This window comes from Neopelma chrysocephalum, unplaced genomic scaffold (genome assembly GCF_003984885.1).
Source record: "Neopelma chrysocephalum unplaced genomic scaffold, ASM398488v2 Primary Assembly neopelma1_23, whole genome shotgun sequence".
Lineage (NCBI taxonomy): Eukaryota > Metazoa > Chordata > Aves > Passeriformes > Pipridae > Neopelma > Neopelma chrysocephalum.
In genome coordinates, this window is record NW_020897691.1 from 33338486 (window position 1) to 33359241 (window position 20756).

The 20756-nt window shown below is 40.9% G+C and overlaps 1 protein-coding gene across 3 annotated transcripts in view; it reads right to left on the bottom strand.

The window, feature by feature from the left end:
• Positions 1-17321: 17321 nt before the first annotated feature.
• The window catches only part of MARCKS (myristoylated alanine rich protein kinase C substrate), a 6604-nt gene continuing 3169 nt past the window's right edge, over positions 17322-20756 (bottom strand). For all 3 annotated transcript variants that reach the window (XM_027692903.1, XM_027692884.1, XM_027692894.1), the window contains one exon: positions 17322-20535. In XM_027692903.1, coding sequence (XP_027548704.1) covers positions 19774-20535 — 762 coding nt within the window. In that variant the 3' untranslated portion in view covers positions 17322-19773. The remainder of the gene's footprint in view (positions 20536-20756) is intronic.

Genomic DNA, 20756 nt, shown 5'->3' on the forward strand with positions numbered 1-20756 from the left:
AGTCACTGGTGAGAGGCTGCAGATTCCTGAATGCTGGCAGTGTGTGCCTCTGTCCTGAGGGACATGAACCAGTAGCTCTAGAGAGCAAAGGAGCTCATGACTATGCAGGTCAAGAGAAGGGTGCTAGAGGATCACTGTGGGATGTAAAGTTCTCTTCCCGGGCTTCTTGCTTTTGCTTGCTTTCGTCTCCAGGGGCAGAGTGCCCTGTCTGTGTTATTAAAGCCTGTAATAACAGATACTTTTTAATGAGTGCATGGACAGACAGCCTGTTGACTGGGTTTGTGTCTCAGAACTGCATGGTGGGAAGGGCTATTGGCAGTTGACTTTGTTTACCATATTTCTACGGATGTGTGGTCATTAGAAGGATGGGGACCTTTCTGTCTTTCAGGTGTTTTTATGAGCTAGGCCAGAACATAGCCTGTTTATGTTATGTTTGCTTTTCTCAGAGTAACCCAACTCATGCCATGGCCTGAGAAGGACCTCTACATACATTTAACCTGAACAGATTCCAGGGATGTCCAAATGGCCCCAGTAAACAAGGGTGGCTTATCTGAAAATATTTTCTGGTTGTGAACACTGCAATGTAGGCTGAGAATAGTTAGAAAGCCTGGCTTGTGTATACATATTTTCTCTTCTTTTAGTGTCCCAGTGGGGCAGAGAGTCCCTGAAGGCTATGAAGCTTGGACTAGCTTTCAGAGCTAACTCCTTGCCAGCAGCTTCTCTGTGTGAGGCCAATAAAATTTGTTTGCACTTGACAACAATAGAGTATTTTTGCACTTCACAGTGTGTCTCCTCGGGAGTAACTGCTGTTTGAGAAGGCCTTTAGGTCTATCCCTCCCCTTTATACCATACAGGACGAAGACATCACCCTTTCATGCCCTGTCTCTAGAACATGGTTACTACTATAAACATTAAGGGAGGCTTACAGGCTGGGTGGAGAGGAGTTGCTTCCAAGCACTGACTTAGGAGAGGTCAAAGGAGAGATAAAAGCTGGGGCAGTAGAAACTGTCTCTGAAGTCAAATAACTCACATGGGTGAAGGGTGTTCTTTGAGGAACTATAGATATGAGGTAGGAATGGGAGGCAGATAGCTGTTCTTCCTGTGGGGCTAGGGACAGATCATCTGATACAATCTCCTTGCGTCCACTGCTTTTCCCACCCAGCCTCTGTCACCCACACCAAGAGGCCAAAATAAGAAGGTTGATTACTTGCCGGGGAGGAAGGGCATAGGGGAACTTCTAAGAGAATGTGAAGGGCAACTTAGAGTATAGCTACATCCAAGTGTCATCTCTGCTGATAAATAATGCTTGGAAAACTGTTTTTTTTGAGAGGTGGAGAGAGAATATGACGTGTCCCCACACAACATGATCATTTCTCTTCTACTCCCCTCCCTGACAGAGATTTTTTAAAAAATTGGCAAGCAGAGGACAAGTGTTTCTCGTTTGGTCAGTGTCTCTCTTTGAAATACACTAGTTTCAAAAACACTTGGGACATTAGCATATGACTAGGGTGCATTTGCAGCATGGAGCTGGACCGGTGATCAAAGAGGCATTTGAGGACACCATGCAGCCTTGCTGGGTCAGAAAGCAGTGCTCTGTTCTGCAGGGCTGGAGCTCACTTTGACACTGTGTCACAGAGAGGTCTTTTAGTTTTTGAAATGGTCAGCCCCAGGTCGACCACCTCACATCTGGAGGGCACTGTGTTCCCAGGAGCAGTGCTAACCCTGAGTGCCCAGGAGGCTGGGTCAGTACAGCAAAGGGTTTTTCACCAGTCCAGTGTAACACTGAGAGGGATCAGTCACTAAGCACTGCAAAAGCTTTTTCTCTCCCTCTCTGTGGCCATCAGGGAAACTTTTGGATCCTTTTCCTTTCTTTTCAGCCTCATGAGACAAGCATGGATGCTAAAAGAATCAGGATAGTAGGTCAAGGGTTATGCATGGGACTGATAGCCTACAGCAAATACAAAGAGGTAGAGCCTTTCTGAAGAATGCTGTAATGAGCTGGGGACAGATGTTTTCCTAGGGTGACCCAATTACTGTGCAGGAGGCTCTTGCCCATGGCAGTCAAGATACCCTATGAATTCATGAGAAAAGCTCCTTCACCGAGATGTGACATCCTTGCTGGCATAGCAATCCATGGAGCAGCTGGCAGATCCCACCATGAGGAAGAGACAAGCCTTACACTAGCTGGGATTGCTAACCTGACAGTTTGCTGACTGTAGCTCTTCTTTCTTCAGCGTCTTTGAAACGTCAGTCCACGCCTTTTGTTGTGCTAAGCATATCAGTTCTAAAGCCGTTATGAAATAAAATACTGGTCCTGAGAAGGATAATTATTACAGGTATTATGATCCAGAAAAAAATTTCTATTAACTCAGATCTATATTGCTTAAATTATTTTGAAAGAAAATGACAGCCTCTCTATTTCAAAAACAGTCAGAGATCATTATATTAAATAACAGTTGTCTAAAATACTACACTATACTTTACTACTGCGTAATAAAAAACCAAATAATCTGAGAGTTATATCTTCCTCAAGCTTAGCAGATCGTTCTTTTTTTTTAAATCCGAGGATCTTGATTTGCCCAGTTCTTGTAAGGGACAATTAAATTTAATGATCTACTCTTAGAAAAATGACCTGTGGTTCTGAGAATTTAATTTAATGGTTTCCCTACTTGAAATATGTCTGAAGTGCTTTATTGTTTAAAATAATCATGCTTGATGGTTCTTGAAAGTCAAAATGAAAACATCTCAAGGAGACAGAGCCAGTTTTTCCCATATAAAGGGCTGACATACTATACTAGGGCAAAGCTATTCTTATAGGCATTTGCCTTTTGGTCTGAACACATATAGCTAATTGCAAAAGCTGCTTTGTTGAGTTTTCAAACAAGAGAATATAAATTTTGGAGAAGAAATTAGAATTTTAGTTAGAAGGGAACTAAAATCAGTTTCTGATGATGCTTCCGAATTTGTATAATGGCATGACATGACATTTACATTGCAGCTCTTTCACTTCCATAGTAGACAATTTGTATGGTCAGTTTGATAAAAATTAAAATCTTAAATGAATTTTTCTGGGTCATTTATAATCTGATGGGGTTTTTTTAAGATTTAAAATTGCTGACAACATAGCAAATCTGAAGGGATAAAGGAGAAAAAGTAGCAGAAACCATCTTACATCTTATGGTTTCCATTGCACAGATATATTTCATAGCAGTTCATATACTTATTTAGTTTTGGAAATGAATACTTATTTGAAAGGGATACAGAACAGCTTTGGCTTCCTGTTACTGATAAATCAACTTTTCTGGACCCTCACTGACTCCTTTGGAGCTTTGAAATATGTTTTGTTAGACGAACAAGATAATGAAACCAACCAGTCTGGCCATTAATTATATCATTAGTTGTATTTAATTCAGCATTTATCACACCACAGTGCTGTAGATGAGAGTGAGTTCTTGATCCTGTCATATGCAGGGGCTCCATGTACTGTCACAGAAGTCAGTTACATGGGTTTCATGAAGCAAACACACAGAATTGGGTTTTTGACAGGGGGCAAAACTGAAGCCTTGCTGTTTATTTCAGGCCATGATAGCAAAAGCTGAATAAAGCACAGCAAGACAAAATCAATTAGCACACAAAATATTTTTATGCTAGCAATTTAGCGTAATGCTGTTTGTATAAAAGTCATGATTCGTTCCATTCTTTAATGCACTTAAACAATGGGTGTTCCTTCACAAGGGACATCCTTATACATGCTATTTTACGCAACTTGGTAAGTACAGGCAGCATTCACTCGACAGCTATAGATCACATTACAAACAAGTCACAGAGAAATATGTTTCTGTAGAGGAAACCCTTAGTCCCTTACTGGGCTCCTGTGAAAGAAGTGGCCAAAATCCAGCTGACTTTGCTCCCCAACTGCAAGGACCCAGACTGCATTACACTGCTGGCAGCATTCAGTATCCCCGAGGAGGTTTTTCTGAGCAGAGTCCAAATGCAGACACCACCCAGGATTGTACAGTCTGGTCCACAGCTGGAGGAAACTTGTGCTATAACTTGTGGCTGGGGTGGTGGCCAGGAGAAGACCCCTCCAGGGCTGCTGAAGCCTTACTTCCAGTCACCAGTGCTGCTCCTGCAGGACATGTAGGTGTCAGTGTGGGTGCCACCACATCCATGCCTGTCTACTCACGATTGCCCCCATGGGCTGGGGGAATATTTGATACAGGTGCTGCCTAGAGCATTGTCTTCAGGGTTACACCAGGTCAGAGGCACTGGCCTGCTCAGGGTGCAAGACCCTGGACACTTCTTTCCCCCTTCACTCCTTCCTGGAAGTATCTGGACTGATCATACAGAATATGCTGAGTTGGAAGGAACTCACAAGGATCACTGAGACCATCCCCAACAGTCACATCATGTGCCTGAGAGTATCATCCAAACACTTCTTGAACTCTGTCAGGCTTGGTGCTGTGACCACTTCCCTGTTCCAGCGCCCAACCACCTTCTGGGTGAAGAACCTTTTTCTAATATCCAACCCAAACCTCTCCCAGCACAGCTTCAGGACACTCCCTTGGGTCCTGTCGCTGGTCACCACAGAGAAGAGATCGGTGCCTGACCCTCCCCTTCCTCTCATGAGGAAGCTGTAGACTGCAGTGAGGTCTTCCCTCAGTCTCCTCTTCTCCAGGCTGAACAGACCAAGTGACCTCAGCCACTCCTCATATGGCTTCTCCTCAAGGCCCTTCATCATATTCATTGTCCTCCTTTGGATGCTCTCTAAGAGCTTAATATATTTCCTATACTGTTGTGACCAAAACTGCACACAATATTCAAGGTAAGGCTGCAAATGGGACCTTTCTGGGCCGCAGAAAGGTCCCTTTGCGGGGCACTGCTTTCCAGCATCTCATTCCCCAGTTTGTACGTACATCCATGTTTGCCCCATCCCAGGTGCAGAATTCATCACTTTCCCTTGTTAAACTTCATATGGTTGGTGATTGCCCAGTCCTCAAATTTGTTGAGATCTCTCTGCAGGGCCTCCCTGCCTTCAAGGGAGTCAACAGCTCCTCTCAATTTTTTTGTCTCTGCAAACTTGCTTAGTATCCCTTCCAGTCCTGCATCCAAGTAATTTATGAAGATGTTGAAGAGCACATGGAGCCCTGTGGAACCCCACTAGTGACAGGTCAGCAGTCTGATGTTCCCCCATTCACTACCACCCTCTGTGCTCAACCCATGAGCCAATTGCTCACCCACCACATGATGTGTTTATCCAGCTGTGGGCTGGATATTTTGTCCAGAAGGATCCTGGGAAAGGAAGTATCAAAAGCTTTACTGAAATCCAAAAAGATTACTTTATCTGGCTTTCCTTGATCACCTAGGTGGATTACCTTGTCATAGAAGGAAATCAGGTTTGATAAGCAGGACTTTCCACTCACGAAGCCGTGCTGTCTGTGACCAATGACTGTGTTGTCTTTCAGGTGTTTTTCAATACCTCCCAGAATAATCTTCTCCATAACTTTACCAGGCACTAAAGTGAGACTGACAGGCCTGTAGTTTCCGGGGTCCTCCTTCTTGCAAATCAGGCTAATATTCACCAGCTTCCAGTCAGCTGGAACCTCTCTGGATTCCCAAGACTGCTCAAAAATCATAGAGAGATCTTTTGCAATGACATCAAAGAGCTCTTTGAGGATTTTTGGATTAATCCCATCAGGCCCCATAGATTGTAGGGATCCAGCTGGAGCAGCAAGTTTCTGCACAGTTTCAGGGTCGACTGGGAGCTGATCATTCTCACGGTCATGGTCCTTCAGCTCAGGGCACTGAGACCCCCTTGGGCCATTATCCATGTTGAAGACAGAGGAAAAGAAAGCATTAAAACACCTCTGCCTTGTTTCTGTCCCTGTTTGTGAGATGATACAGTGATCCAGTGATACAGGATACAGAGCAAATATATAAATAAAATCTTTACTGTGTACAAATGATGAGGAGACTGTAGTATTATATAAGGCCATGATTTCAATAGGGATGGTGGGGGGATGCCTTTACCAATTTCTATTCTGACAGTTACCATTTACAATTACCATTGTTCACCAAAATGTTTACAGCCATGCTTAATATTGGTTTTCAAAATTGTGGTGGATGTTCATTTGTGTTGTATGCCAATACTCATCTCCTGCAAGACATATGGAGTTTTATATATGCAGTAAAAGTGGTATTTCTTTAAAGGCTTGGTGAAACATCTTAAATTCTAGTAACAGGTTTGGTAAGGCTGCCCTTTAAAAGATTCATGAGTGACAAGGGAGGATTTTTGTGGGGGGAGGTTCTTGGTTTTTTTTTCTTTCTTAACAAAGTGCCCAAGATGGCTGCAGATCTATTAAAACTCCATCTTAATGACTGTTTTGTTAGAGTACAGTGCCAACTTTCATTTTAACTTGAACTTAGCACCTCTTATTAATTTCTCACATTCCTCTGGAACTGGGGATTTCCATATTTGGTTTTACTCTTGAATTATGTCAGACAAGTTTGAACAAAGTCATTTCAGCTAAATGAATGTGAAAAAAATAATATCTTCCATATGTTGTTATCGAAATCTTCTGTAGTTGTTTAAGTAAAAAATGGCTGGCCAGAAATCTTTATGTTGGCTTGTGATATAGTTTCTTCAAGAAAATACTCAGGTTGAAGAAAATTGGTTAAGTAGTTTTAAATCAACTTGTCATTTTTCTGCATACTATGTAGACCTCTTTCATTTTCCCTTCTCCTTTTTTCTTAATTTAGTTTTAAACTCCTTGTTTAAAATGAATTTGCCAGGGATTCATTTACTAAGAATATCTTTAATGACATCTCAGTTATAGATATATTTGACAAGAACCCCAGCTGTTAAGACCAATTGATAAAAAAGTCAAAGTGGATGCCATTGCTTCAGCATATAAGGGATGAAAAATTTAGAGTCTACTGTCAGCTTTCTTTCCCAGTTCATACAATTTTACACATCAGACCTGATAATCTTATTTAGGTCAGTACAATGACAATTTTGCATGTATACAGTCAGACTGTTTCTTGCTGGTTTAACCTAAAAATAGAAATAACATACAAAACCTAGGCTAGAAAGAGAAGTTAACAATTACCCACTTAAAAATCAGGAAATCAGAGAGACTGAGGTTGCTACAACAATGCTAAGACCTCATGCTCTCTCTGTGTTCTTATGAAGCTTACAACCCACTTTGACAAAAGCCCATGTTTAGAAAAAGAATAAGCCTTTAAACTCAAGTATTTAATTACAGGAAAAAGTAAGATAAAGGTAGCTCATTCTCTGGTCCCCTAAGTATCCAATAATTTGGAGCCCAATGGGATGACCTCAGTGAGAGTGATATTAAACTCTCCCTTTCCTACTCCTTCCCTCCTTCAAGAGTGAATACAGTGGAGAGAGGGGGGAGGACTTCTTTGTGAGATAGGTATTCAAATCTCTTCAGCCAGGCACGGAAGCCTGCCAGCAGTTCCCGAGAGCATGCTAATGCTCAGTATAAAAACACATGTCAAAAGTCCCTTGCATTCTTCTTTTCTCCCCCTTTGCTGCATTTCCCCCTGGCTAAACAGGACAGCTGGGAGCAGGGCACTGGAACTGTCTTTCACAGGTAGCTAACTTTCTACAGACATTATAAAGGGACATCAAATCCCTGTGTGAAGTCAAGTAGTCATGGTATTCCCTCTAATACAGAGAGAACCATACTGCAGAATGATTAAAAACAAAATTTCTAGATGGTCCACTATAGCATGCCTCATTCTCATGCGAAAAACCTTAAATATCAAAGGACTGACTGTTCCCATTTGGTTAGGCTAGAGAGGTAAATAGTCACAGAATCTGGAAAAAAAATCCCCCAGAGAAAACTTCTAAAATATTGAACTAATCATTTGCCCAAGGTTGTATGGGAAACCAGAGGCAGAGACAGCAGTAGAGCACATATCCCTGGGACTCCAGTTCAGTGCTTTGACCCCACGGGAGCAGGGAAAGGAATCCTCTCCCTGAGAAGTGGCAGAAACAACAACTGACCATAACCCCCACTCCCTGTCCCCCTGCACTGCTGTCGGGGAGGAGGGAGAACATGGAAGGAAGGAAGAGTGGGGGGAAGGTGTTTTTAAGATTATTTTACTTCTCACTCTTTTGCTCTGACCCTGTTAGTAATAAATTTAATTAATATCCCCACTTTGAGTCTGTTTTGCCTGTGATGGTGATCAGTAAGTGACCTCTCTCAGCTCTTATCTCAACTCATGAATCCTTTGCTGGTTTTTTTTTTCTCCTCTGTCCAGTTGCAGAGGGGAGCGAGAGAGCAGCTGTAGTGAGTATCTGCTGTGCAGCCAGGGTCAACCTACTACTTGGGCTCATAACAGAGATCATTAAGTCATATTCCTGTATGTTATTTTAGTGGATAACTTAGAAATTTTGATACTTTAAAATAAAGAAAAGGAAAAACAAGTTTATTTTGAAGTGCTGAGACTGACAGGAGTCTGAGATCATCTGATGTAAGTCTTCACCTTGATCAAACCATGGTGATCACTGCTCATGGAGTGATGGAACTGCCCTGCTGGCACTTTGGTGATTAATAGAAATACATGTACAGCAGCAGGTGCCCGAATTTCCCTTGAAATAAGACCACTTACACTCAGAAGAGAGTGTTAAAATGTATACACTAGGAGAAAACATCAAATGAAGTAGTGTGTATCCTGGGTAGATATAATACGTAAAATGAAGTACTGACGAGACACCTAACAAAATGTAGGCCGAAACCCACAGCCTGTTCAAATCTGGTTAGTACAGTGAGGTAAGCAGGTTGATTGTAGACTCTCTTTATATGTGTATATATATATATATATATATCTGTAGGTTTTGTATACACACTATATTATATAGAGTTTATGTATAAGAGGGGTTATAGACGATGAAAAAGCGGATCAATTTTAGTACCCGAAGATCAGACCAAAAGGGAGAATTCAATGAAAAATGACAAGCATCTCTCTTTCTCGTTTAAAAGGGTTATTTTCTTATTAATCTCTGCTATTGGGCAACATGTTACGGACATGTTTGCCGCTGTGCACAGTTACACTCTACAATACCATTTAGGTATATAACACATTTACTGCACATCCATCATAGATTATAATATATATCTACACTTGTAGATTTGTAAACTGCTACATTTAGCAAACAGTCCTTGTACCTTTGGTCACCACAAAAAATTCAAATGGTTCAATGCCAGATGCTAAAGGACAGGGACATTCCTACTGGAAAACCAGCTCCTTCTCATGAAACCAGAATGGTAATACTTTGGTGCTGTTTTGCTTGCAACTTTTTTCTATATAGGCTATAGATTTTAAGGGGGTTCTAATTTTTGCTGTGAGTGTATAACACCTAACTCAATATAATCCACCTCTTAGACTGAATAGTTAACATGTAACGAAATATTATACTATAAAATAAATATTTTAAAAAATTGATTTATTTCCAGAATCTGTTTCTGCTTAGAGACCTTACTGATTACTGCATTAAGAAGAATATGTGGCTCTGTTAGTGCATGTGTATTTTTATTTAGTTGGATGTTTATACATATGTATCTCATGAGATAAATTCTGGACAACTGTTATTGTACCCTCCCTTTCCTGTACAACAGTTTAACTTCTACTGAAGCACAAGACAGAGCTTTCCCTGGTCTCTCAAGACCTTTTGGAAATCACTAGATTGAATTAAAATTCTAAAGCAAAGATATATAGGGAGGGAAGGGATCTTGAGCTATACGTTTTGACAACCACTGGCATTAATGTAGGATAAAGACAGACTGTACCTTTCAGATTATCTGTTCTAACCTCAAACCTCCACAGGGAAGAAGCTTTTCCACAACATTCCTATTGTGTAATCTGTTAGACCATTGAATTATACTTGTAGTCAGAAATCCTTTCCTAAAACTTAAGCAATATCCTCTTTCTTACAAACTATACTAATTATTTTTTGTCCTGCCTCCAGTTGACACAGAGAACAACAGATTTCTCTTTATTATAACCATTCACACGATGAAAAATCAACTAAATCCTAGCCCTCCAAACCTCTCCTTGCCTGTAGTACACAAAACCATCTCTTTTCCAGGTAAAGCCTGTGTGTTGCCTTAGGCAATTTCCATATTGCCCGAGATTGTTCTTAAGGTGTGCGTTTTTAAAAGATGCTCAAAACAACCCTATTGGGCCCTTGCCACTGCACTAATGCTTGACTGATATTGTCTGTGAACCCCTTGGCCCCAGGCTCCTTTCCTGTTGCCTGGGTAGTCCCTATGTTCTGTTTCTGAATTAGATTTCTTTTCCTGAAGCATAGTCCTTTGCTGAACTTCTGCTTGATTTTTGGATCATGTCTGTCTCATGTTTATTGCCATGTTAAGTCCAATAGTACTCTGGGTTCCCTTCTGTATGAACTTCCAGTCCTCCAGTATAGCAGCAAACCATTGACTGTTATATCTTGAGGTTATTTTTTTAGGTGTTGAATTTGCCCAGTATCTATCTTCTTAGATCTTATTTCCCTGTCTGTGTTTATGAGAATGTTGCACATGACAGCATAAAAAACATTACTGAAGTAAAGATCTATTACAGCTCCTGACTCCCACAGAAATACTAGGCTAGGTACACTGTCAGAAATGAAAATAACATTGAGTTGAAATAGTTTACCCTTGTGAAGCTGATCTTGACTATTTCTTACTATTTTATCAACCTAAAAATACATTTGCTCTAGTGTATTTTCAGTTACCTTAGTTGGCTGCTTTATCTGTAATTTTTCTAGTCCTTACTTTGGTGTTCTGGTTCCACTCAACACCCATGTCTCTTTGTCTTTCTGCTGGTCCCTCTCTTTTTGTTTTTACTCTCCTCAACCTTATTTTCTTGCTCCTCTATTTTTTGTCCCCAGATTTTTTGTGAAACCATATCTAAAACACGTATGGTATTTATTCTTCTCTAATTGTCCAGATTATCCTATTTCTTTTTGTTGTCAAAAGCTCTCACTAACGACTCAGAAATTGTTTGGCTAATTTCCTAAAGCTGTGTGAAACCCTTTAACTACTTTTTTAAAAATTATTCTTTTAACTTATTTCCACACACACACACCTTGGCATGTTGTAGATAGAGTTTTTGAAGTTTAACACTCTTGGTAGCAACAAGTACTAGGTGTCTCAGTGCTTACACTGGCTACAACAATTTTAGGGAAATTCTCTCCCTTAGCTCTCCCATGTGGCAAGCAGTACAGAGACTGTAAATATAGCCAAACCACAAGTATTTTTACCACTTTAGCTGATTTATGCAACATCACAGTGAAAATGTCATCAGGCACTACCATTCCTGTCTACATTAGAGGAAAGGTTGAAGAAGTTTTTAAACTTGTGATTTTCAGGTAAGTGCCTCTGATAGATGTGGCATAGTGTGGTAGGAAATACAGTGAACACAATCAATTTTACAAACCAATAAGGTCACTTTTTTTCCGATGCCATATGAAAATAAATATCAAAAATCTCTAATAAACATGCTTTTTCTTTTATGTAATGCACAATATACATATACATTTCAGCTTATCAGGCTGCTGGTTCATGAGGACTCACAGCATTCCAAATCATGTGTCTGAACCAATTTCCAGGTAGTTCCATTCTAAGTAGTTCCATATTTTCTTCGGTTATCTGTATTTTGAAACAAAATTTGGATAGAGAGAATTTCTTATTAATACTCTTAGGAATCTCGAATTACACTGGAAAATTTATGGTGCTAAGGTACTTTTTAAATAAAAACCAAAATCTATGAAGAATCTTCATTTCTGTACTTGATCATGACAATATTTAATAAAGTTGAGGATAGCTTTTGATAAAGAATGAACAGGTTCTGAAAGAAAAATCATATATCTAAATGCAAATATTCTCCCTAAACTTGGCACCTTCCCTCCTTTCCAAAAAACCCACACTACTCCCATGGTGAGAATTGCACCAGTGTTCAAAACAGCCACTCCGAGTGAAAAGTATGTTAGTTTCAGTACATAAAAATGGCCTCAAAGTGTCACTAGAGAGCTACCGATAATCTGTTTCAAACTGCATTCCATAGTTTCTGGGCTGCTTGATCTTTTCACTCAAGAGCCACTTCTAACTTAATCTTATTGCTTACAATGCCCATGACTATGTGTAGCCATAAAAATGCCCTGGCCACTTGTACACTGATGGAAAGGCTTTCCGTCTCACAGTTCCACTTTTATGGAGGCAAAGAGCATGAAGTGAGAAAAGAAACTGGCAAATAACATCCTGGGGTGGGGGAGGGGAAGGGGAAAAAAAAAGGAAGTTGGTAATTTATTCCCTCTCCCTTCAAAATCTTGAACAAGACAAATAGAAATGTGATTTTAACAATGGTAGGAAGTGAAGCAGCCTAACCTTTCTGCATTTAGCCTGGAAGCTTTTTCAGAGTAGAGATTGTCTCTCATATATGTTTACACAGTGCCTGGCACAAGCAAGACTCATATTTAATCTTGGCCTTTTGAGCCTGTATCACAATATAAATATTTCCTAATAGTAGTAGTCTTACAGAACTGAACCTTTGTTTATGCTGCTGTTCAGAAGCGGTCCCCCGCCATGCTCCTCCTTCGGGATTCCTTCCCAGCTGTCCACGTCACTGTCATCTGCAACTCGATTGCCTTTAATGCAGCAGATTCATGTGAAAGGAAGCCTGAAGTATGCAAAATTTTAAGATGTCCAGTTTCCCTTGCAAATGGTTGTATTTCTTACATGTATGTTGCTTCACTCAAGTGCTGCTGGGAACATCTGATGTTCAGCTCCCTTTCCAGTCTCATTTGAACTTGTGTGCCTTTCCTGAAGAGTTATGCTACAAGTGTCCTCATTCTATCTTTGTCACAAAAGATAAACAGTGTATTATTTCATCTAAAGTCCTCAGAAACAACTTAGCACTTCCCTCTTCTGCATCTCTATGTGACAGAGCCATGCAGAATGTTTCTCCAACAATTGCTTCTTGCAGTTAAACCTGGTACACCTTCTGTGAAGTATTTAGGAGTAGGGAAACTTCAGAAGTACTATTTTGTTTCTACTTCTATATATCCACAGATTATTAAAATAATGACTATCATAACATGTATGCAATAACAAAAACAATGTGCAAATCAAGGCTCTAAAGCCTCTTTAGATTAGATTAGATTAGATTTGCACTGGGATTTAAATAGGGAACAGTTGACACTGTTTCTCCATGTAAGCATTACACAAAGTTGTTAAACATCAGAATAAAATAACAGTTTTCAAATATACCTGTATAAAAACACCCAGGAGAAAGGATTCAGAGAAACATTGGAAATATTCTCACTCCACTGTTTTAAATTATTTTCCTGGATATTTATTAGAAAGCAAAAACATACGTATATGCAAAAATAGCACCAGGGGAAAAAATTTAAAAAAGTCATGTTCCTTCCTGTATTCTGAGTATCAGTCCATGATGTCTGCCATTTTGATTGATTACCAAGATGGAAAATATTAGCTATCCAGTCTCCTCAGAGGTGCCATATCTGGTAAATTTGCTTTTACAGGCTTCTGAACTCCAATGTGGGATTTTGTGAGTGGCCTAACGATTCATTCCTGAAAATGGTTATCTTCATCAATTTTGGACTTGGTTTCATTGGTGGTTTTTGGAAGGAGCATGGCTCTGCACTCCAGTGGAAACAGTGCCTCACATAATTAAATTATATTTTTTTAAAGACAGAAAGGGGGTACTTTACAGCTACGACAGTGTTGCTCCAAAGGGGTAGAAAAAAGCAGTTTCTTCCTTTAGGTCCTAAAGTTTGGTGGTCGGTTTCTTTTTTCCATCACTCTTCTTCTGTAAAGGCTCTGCCTATACAGGACTTAATTTACTGGTTTGAAATGGTTCTTTTCTAGTGAGGATGGATGGTTTTAGCTTTCTTTGAACAGAAGATGACCCTTGTAAGCATGGTTTTTGTGTCATCAAATTAATTTAAAATATTCAGGGTCTACTTACCAAGTTTCATAGAGATAACTACTCCAATATAGGCTAGCAAGTAATTTCTTGCAGCTATTAGAGCTACTCAGCAAGAACGATTTACCTTACCAATAGATCCACAGGTATTTTATTTTCTCTCTCTATTTTTTTAGAAACTAAGGTGTGAACTTCAGGAGACAAAGTCTAGTTTGGACTGTATCTAAAAATAAATCTCTAGTCTCTATGGTCTTTGGAAAGAGCAGCTATCAAATACTTTCATACCAACAGTATCAACTGTGGTGCTGGAAAAGACCTCAGAAGGTAGCATTGCTTGACTCTAAACATTCCCTCTCCAGTACTCTTCTAATGTAGGTTATCATATACATGGCCACAAGAACTATCCTAAGAATCCTAACTCCTGGAATATTTACCTGGAATATTGGTGATAAAAACACGTACACCACCAGTAATGTTTCCCTGTACTTGCTGTTCTAAAATCAGAATTCTGTTAGGTTAAAAAAAAAAAAAAAAGTAAGAACACCCTCCCCCCACTCTCCCCCCTTAATTGAATGTAATTGAACAATGTCTCTGCTACTTATCTAAATTCATCATATTTTTGAGAACTAACATTCCACATCTTGTTTGGGACTTTCTAACTGCAAATATTTATGTCCTGTTTCACCTAGTATCTTGATAATCCTGTTCTTGTTCTGGGCAAACATGCCTTCCTACAGCAAAGACTGAGGGTAAAGATGTATAAATAATACTTGTAACCCTCCTCAAGACTTCAAAACATTCTAAACACATTAAACTGAAGTTTTATATCACCTTCATCAGATAACAGTATTGATATCCTTAAAAAGGGGCATTCTGAGTCCGAGTCTCTTGCTTTCATATAGAAGGTGTACTCAGTAATACAGGACAAACTTACATATTCCTATCCCTGTACTTTATTCACAGGTCAATATTTTGGTCACTCATCTGTTTAGGTATAACTGCCATTTTGATCCCATTGCTAACTCTCTTTTGATATTCCCAATAGGCAGTGCTCTCACTTCAGAATGATCTCAACAGTTGTCTCAGTAAATGTATCATGAAACATGCTGCTGTGTCTTCCCTAACAGTCCTCTAACAAGCAACAGGCCTTAGAAGCTCACCACCACACTGGCTCTCCCTAGGGCAAGCTGATGCACAGTCAGTCAGTAACCTTGTACTTTGTAGTAAAACCTCTTACATTCATTTCTTAAGAGTAACAGGAAGCTGTCTGGCCTGCTTGCCTCTGCCCTGCTGGACTCCTTGCAATGCCAATAGTTTCTATTCATTGCCAATTATCTGAAGACCCCAGATTTGTAAAGAGAAGAAATTAACCCCACTGTCTACAGTATGTTATAAACAATATACCGTTCTTTACTTGTTGCTTACTTCAGGAATCAAAGTACCTGTTTTATTGTATCTCAGTGACCTGAGCATGGTAAAAAAAAAAATTGTCATAAGCTAGAATCAGGATGCTTTCAACTAAGCTACATCATTATGGAAAACACATGTTATCTCAGTCTCTTAAAACAAATGAACACTGAAAGGAGTCCAGTATCACCAATGATGACCTTTTACTACTCTTTCACTATACAAATAGCATGAAGACCAAATTCACAGGACTAATTTTGCAGGAAACCATTACACCTTTAGACTGGAATGTGTATTATTCTAGATTTTTTTTTAAAGACAATATAAAAAGACAACTTAGAAAAACCCAATCAAAACAGACGAAAACCTTTGACCTTCATCTAATCATCTGCAAGTGAAGTTAAAGGTTAGCTGTTTCAAACCGTAGTATGTAACAAAAAACATTCTTAAAACACAGACAACATCATAATAAAGGCATAAAATACTCACATATGTAACATTTGCATCTAATACAACCGACAGGAGTTTTTAGGTATGTCAGAAGTTGATACATGAAGACTTGATTTGTATCCAGGGATTGTGTACACAAGCAGGAAGCTGATGGCACTCCAGAAGAAGCCCAAGCCTAGGTTCCACTTTCCTCACCCAGCTCGCCTTTCCCTTTTCTTGCCTTGCTTCCTTGCCTGAAGGCAAAGTCTCTACATGAATATATCAGGACCAGATACAAAAGAGGAGTACTTGAAGTTAGACACTGTGATTTGGAGTTTGAAATGAAGTTTAGATATTACCAAGATAGGCATGACATTTGAAAGGATTTTTGTACAGCCCAGTTCTATTATTAAACAAGAAAGACTGCTGGCTTGGTTTAAGTAAATAAACATAAAATAAGTAAATCTCTAGAGCCACTAGTCAGGCAAAATTAGATTCCAGTGTAAGTTTTACTGAAAAATATGACATTGTTTCAGCACAACAGAAGTTACCTTGTTCATAGCAATAATAACATTCTGCTTAAAAAGAACCACAGCAACCCAAGATATAGGAAAATCAGTTTGAAATCACACATTTTAAACCCACATACATTCCAAGAGAACTTGTTGAAATTACAATACTCATTATAATTAGCATTTTCATCGAGGCAATCAATGCAACAAAAAAAAAGTATAAAGCTTTCTCAGTAAGAATATGAACAACCTGACCAGTCACGAACACCCAGCTCCTTCATTTTCCTTGCACATAAATAAGGATATTCCACAATTGCACAGAAGTCACTACTCAGTCCCTTGGGGACCAAGAGAGGAAGGATGGTCTTGCACAATTTTTTGGCAGGAGGAAGCATTTCAAAACTCCTCCATTTCCACTACTTCAAGCCTTGACTCCCATCTTCTTAAACCATACAGTGGAAAACTGGTATCATCAAATCTCACCCAACTGCTGGGACCAGAAGAGCAGATGCAACTGGCATTCTTAGGATGTATTTTTGTAACTCTAGTAGTGTTAGGATTTGGAAAGATATTTCAAGTCAAGCCAAGCCATGGAATGACAAAGCCCCAAGCCAGAAGTCTGGCTTCCTGGGGCAGAAGCAATTCTGAACCCCCAGGAATAGGAAGCACTTCATATAACATCAGCTGGATGAGGAAAGAACATGAAAGTTTGAGAAGAAAAATTTGAAGAAGAACTTTACTAGCAATTATTTTCTTCATATGTACACATACAGTTTGGGAAAAAAAAGGAAAAAAAGAAGAATTTCAGACTTCTCTTTAAGAATCCTTAGATTTAAATATATATATATTTATTAAAAAGAGACATTGACTCTATGGCCAAGACATCATGCGTCTCAGAACAGGTTTTTACAGCCATGTTATAAAAACCCCTTAGCAAAGAAGTTATGCACTAGACTTCAAACACATGTACTCCAAGAATGACACTGGTGTGGAGGATCTTGTTTTACATCCATTTATTTTTGTCCCTCAGCAATTATAGCATAGTTTCAATACATTTCTAAAGCTATAGAGAAATACCAGGGCAACTAGAGTACATACAAGCCAAAGTTAAAATGGTAGACAGCTGAATTAAAAAAAAAAATCAAAAAAAAAAGCCCAAACAAACAAATAAGGACAGAAAAAAAACCCAAACCAAAACAAAAAGAAGTATGCATTCAGCAGGAAATCTACTATACTTCATTCAGTTTAGGCTTTGTTCTTTAGGGAACAAGGTGCTAACGTGCCATTTTCTCATAAAATGAATCGTAATTGCTTCCAAAGAGTTTCTGCTGAAAATGTAGGTGGAAGCAAATAAGTGTAACACTAAACTTTCTCCTATAAACTTAGAAGCAACACTTTCTTGAATCAATTTCCACCCTACAAACACCACTGGTGCTTTTCTTACATGAACTCACTGTTTTATTAAGGCATAATATGCCCTGAGCAATATGCTGGAAATTAGCCAAAAAGCCTAAAAATTAAAAAGCAAGCACCGAGTGATTTTTTTATAGACAAATTTGGAAATCTGTTTTGAAACTCACCTGTACTCAGGAGTAGCACTTGAGGAAAAAAGAAAATATTGCTTTCAATTACTTCGAGCAGAATGGCAGTGTTAATTTCCCTTTTCTCCTTCCAGGGTAAAGTTTTCAAGCTAATAGTCTAGGTACCAAAGTAGGACCAGCATACCAAGATATAAGTGGGACATCTGTTCTAGAGCTTAATTTTTAAGCAACTCGGCATAAAAATTTCATTGCCCCACCCTAAGCAATTCAAATTAAATCTTATTTTCCTCAAGAGGCAAGACTCTCATATGCTGGATATGAGCATATCCAGCTTAAAAGCTGGATGGACCTTAAAAGCAAGATGGACCCTGAACAGGAGAAACATATACTGTACATGCTCAGATTGCCTTCCACTCTTCTTTTTAAAGCCAGAAAAGCGTACAAATTACCTGTCACACTGCACAGTTTCTCTGTAAGATGCACAGTATTACAGAGTCCAGGATTCAGGAAGTTTTCAAAGCTAGTGCTAACAGCACACACGACTTTATACAAACTTAGGCAATACTGGCTAGTCCCTTTAAGCTACCAGAGTATCCATAAAAGAAAGACAACCAAATTATACATTTTATTCACATTTATTTTTCGCTTTTAGTGTGCTCACAGAAAATTAGAACACCTTAAGCAGGAGTTTAATAGCAATTTTTGTAAGCAAAGTTACATTCCATCTCTAAGTCAAATTGGTCAAAGCTTCTCCAGTATTTACAAAAACATGATAGACAAGATGCTACACAAAAAAAACCATTGCATCTGAAGAGTTTTCCTTTATTTTCAAAGACAACTGGAAAAGAAAGCATTGTCTGCTGTAATCAAAAACATACCACAGTATAAACAGTAACCATTCCACTTATCACAGCTTGGTTGAGTTTAAAATTTGTGTTTAAAAGGTCCAAGATGACTGCAGTTTTACAAAAATGGGCAGGGTGGAAAGAGTTGCAAACTTCATGTGCTTCTGGATATCAAGATTTGTTTTTTTATACAATAGTCACAGTTAAAAACACCCTGCTGGTAATACATAATTACACTTTATTAAGGTCATAAACCAGCAATAAACAATAAAGCCTATACAACTTGTATTTCTACTTAATCACTGACTGATACAGCTAACATGAGATAAGTGAAAAGTTCCTATGGTTTAAATGAATTCCTAAGACTATGATCTCTTTATCTGGGTATTGATTTTTATTTTTTTTTTTTCCTTTTTCCTTTCCTTCTTAATCAAGACTTGTAGTGTTGTAAACCTTATAGAACATCTGCCTCACAAAATACATCGTAATAACTTTCTTTTAAAAAAAAGACTAACCCCTTACATCATTTCTTACGGGGCGCGCTCCCGGCAAGGGCTGCGCGCCCCGGGTTCCCCACTGCGGCCCCTGTCACTTCATTTGATATCCCTTATTGACCCACCCATCTCCTTCATATATGGGCATGTCCATAGACCGATCGGCAAAAGTTTTATAATATGAAGAGAGTTGCAAAGCATGAAATTAAAAAAATAAAAAACAACAAACAAAACAAAACAAACAAAAAATTAAAAAAAAAAAGAAAAAAAAACACCGAACCAACCAAAATAAAATGTTAATACTGATGAAAAAAAAAACCCAAAAACCCCAAAATACAGAGGGTGGGAGAGGAGGGCGGAGGGGGGCCCCCCTCCGCCCGTTGGAATGGCGGCAACACACAACGATTTGAGATGGGATCTGCGGGGGGAGAGAAAAAAAAGAAACGAGACATCTTTTAAATCAATCCCTGGTTGTAGACAAGTTCTCCGAGACCAGTACCTGGCACCACTCCAACAAACAAACAGGGGGGAAGAAAAGTCCGTCGGCGAGGGGCGGCGGCGGCGCTTACTACTCCGCCGACTCGGCGGCGGGTCCCTCGGGACTGCTCTCGGCGGGGGGCTCCTGCCGCGCCGGCTCCTCCGCGGGGGCCGCCTCCTGCTCGCCGCTGCCCGCCTCGCTCGTGGCGGCGCCGGCGCCCGCCGCCTCCTCCGCCGCCTTCGCCTTCCCCTCCGCTGCCTGCTGCGGCTGCTGCGCCTGCTGCTGCTGCTCCTCCGCCGCCGCCGGGGCCTCTTCTCCCGCCGCCTTCTCGGGGGCGGCCTCGTCCGATTTGGCCTCCTGCGAGTCCCCCGCCTCCTCCTTCGCCGGCTCGGCGCTGCCGGCCGCGCACGGCTCCTCGGCGGCCGCCTTGCCCTCCTCGCTGCCCGCTGCCTCGGGGGCCGCCGCCTCCTCCTTCCCGCCCTCCGCCGCGGCGGCGGCGCCCTCGCCCTCGCCCCCCTCGCCGGCCTCCTTCTTGTTCTTCTTGAAGGAGAAGCCGCTGAGCTTAAAGGACTTCTTGAAGGAAAAGCGCTTCTTTTTTTTTTTCGGGGTCTCGCTGCTGGACGAGGGGGTCGCGCCCTCCTCAGTCTTGGGGGAGGACTCGCCCTCCGCCGGGGAGGCCGGCTCGGTGCTCTCCGCCTCTCCCGCCTCCTTCTCGGAGGCGGGCTCCGACGAGGCCGCCTCCTCCTTGCCCGTCTCCTCGGCGGGCGCGCTGCCGTTCGCCTGGACCTCCTCCTTGCCCGCCTCCGCCGCTGCGGGGGAGGCGTCGCCGTTCACCTTCAAGTGGCCGTTCTCCTGCAAGACAGCGACCAGCGTTACCGACGGTGCCCGGAGGGTCTGTGTGGGGCGGGACGCGCCCTCCCCGCCCGCCGGCCTCGCCTCGCCCGGTTCCCGCTCCCGCGGTTCGAACGCCGCGCCCTCCGCTGGGCTGGGCTGGGCCGGGCCGGGCCGGGCCGGGCGCCCCCGGCGGTGGGCGGGACGCGCGGCGGCCGCCAGAGGGCGCCGCGGTTCTACGG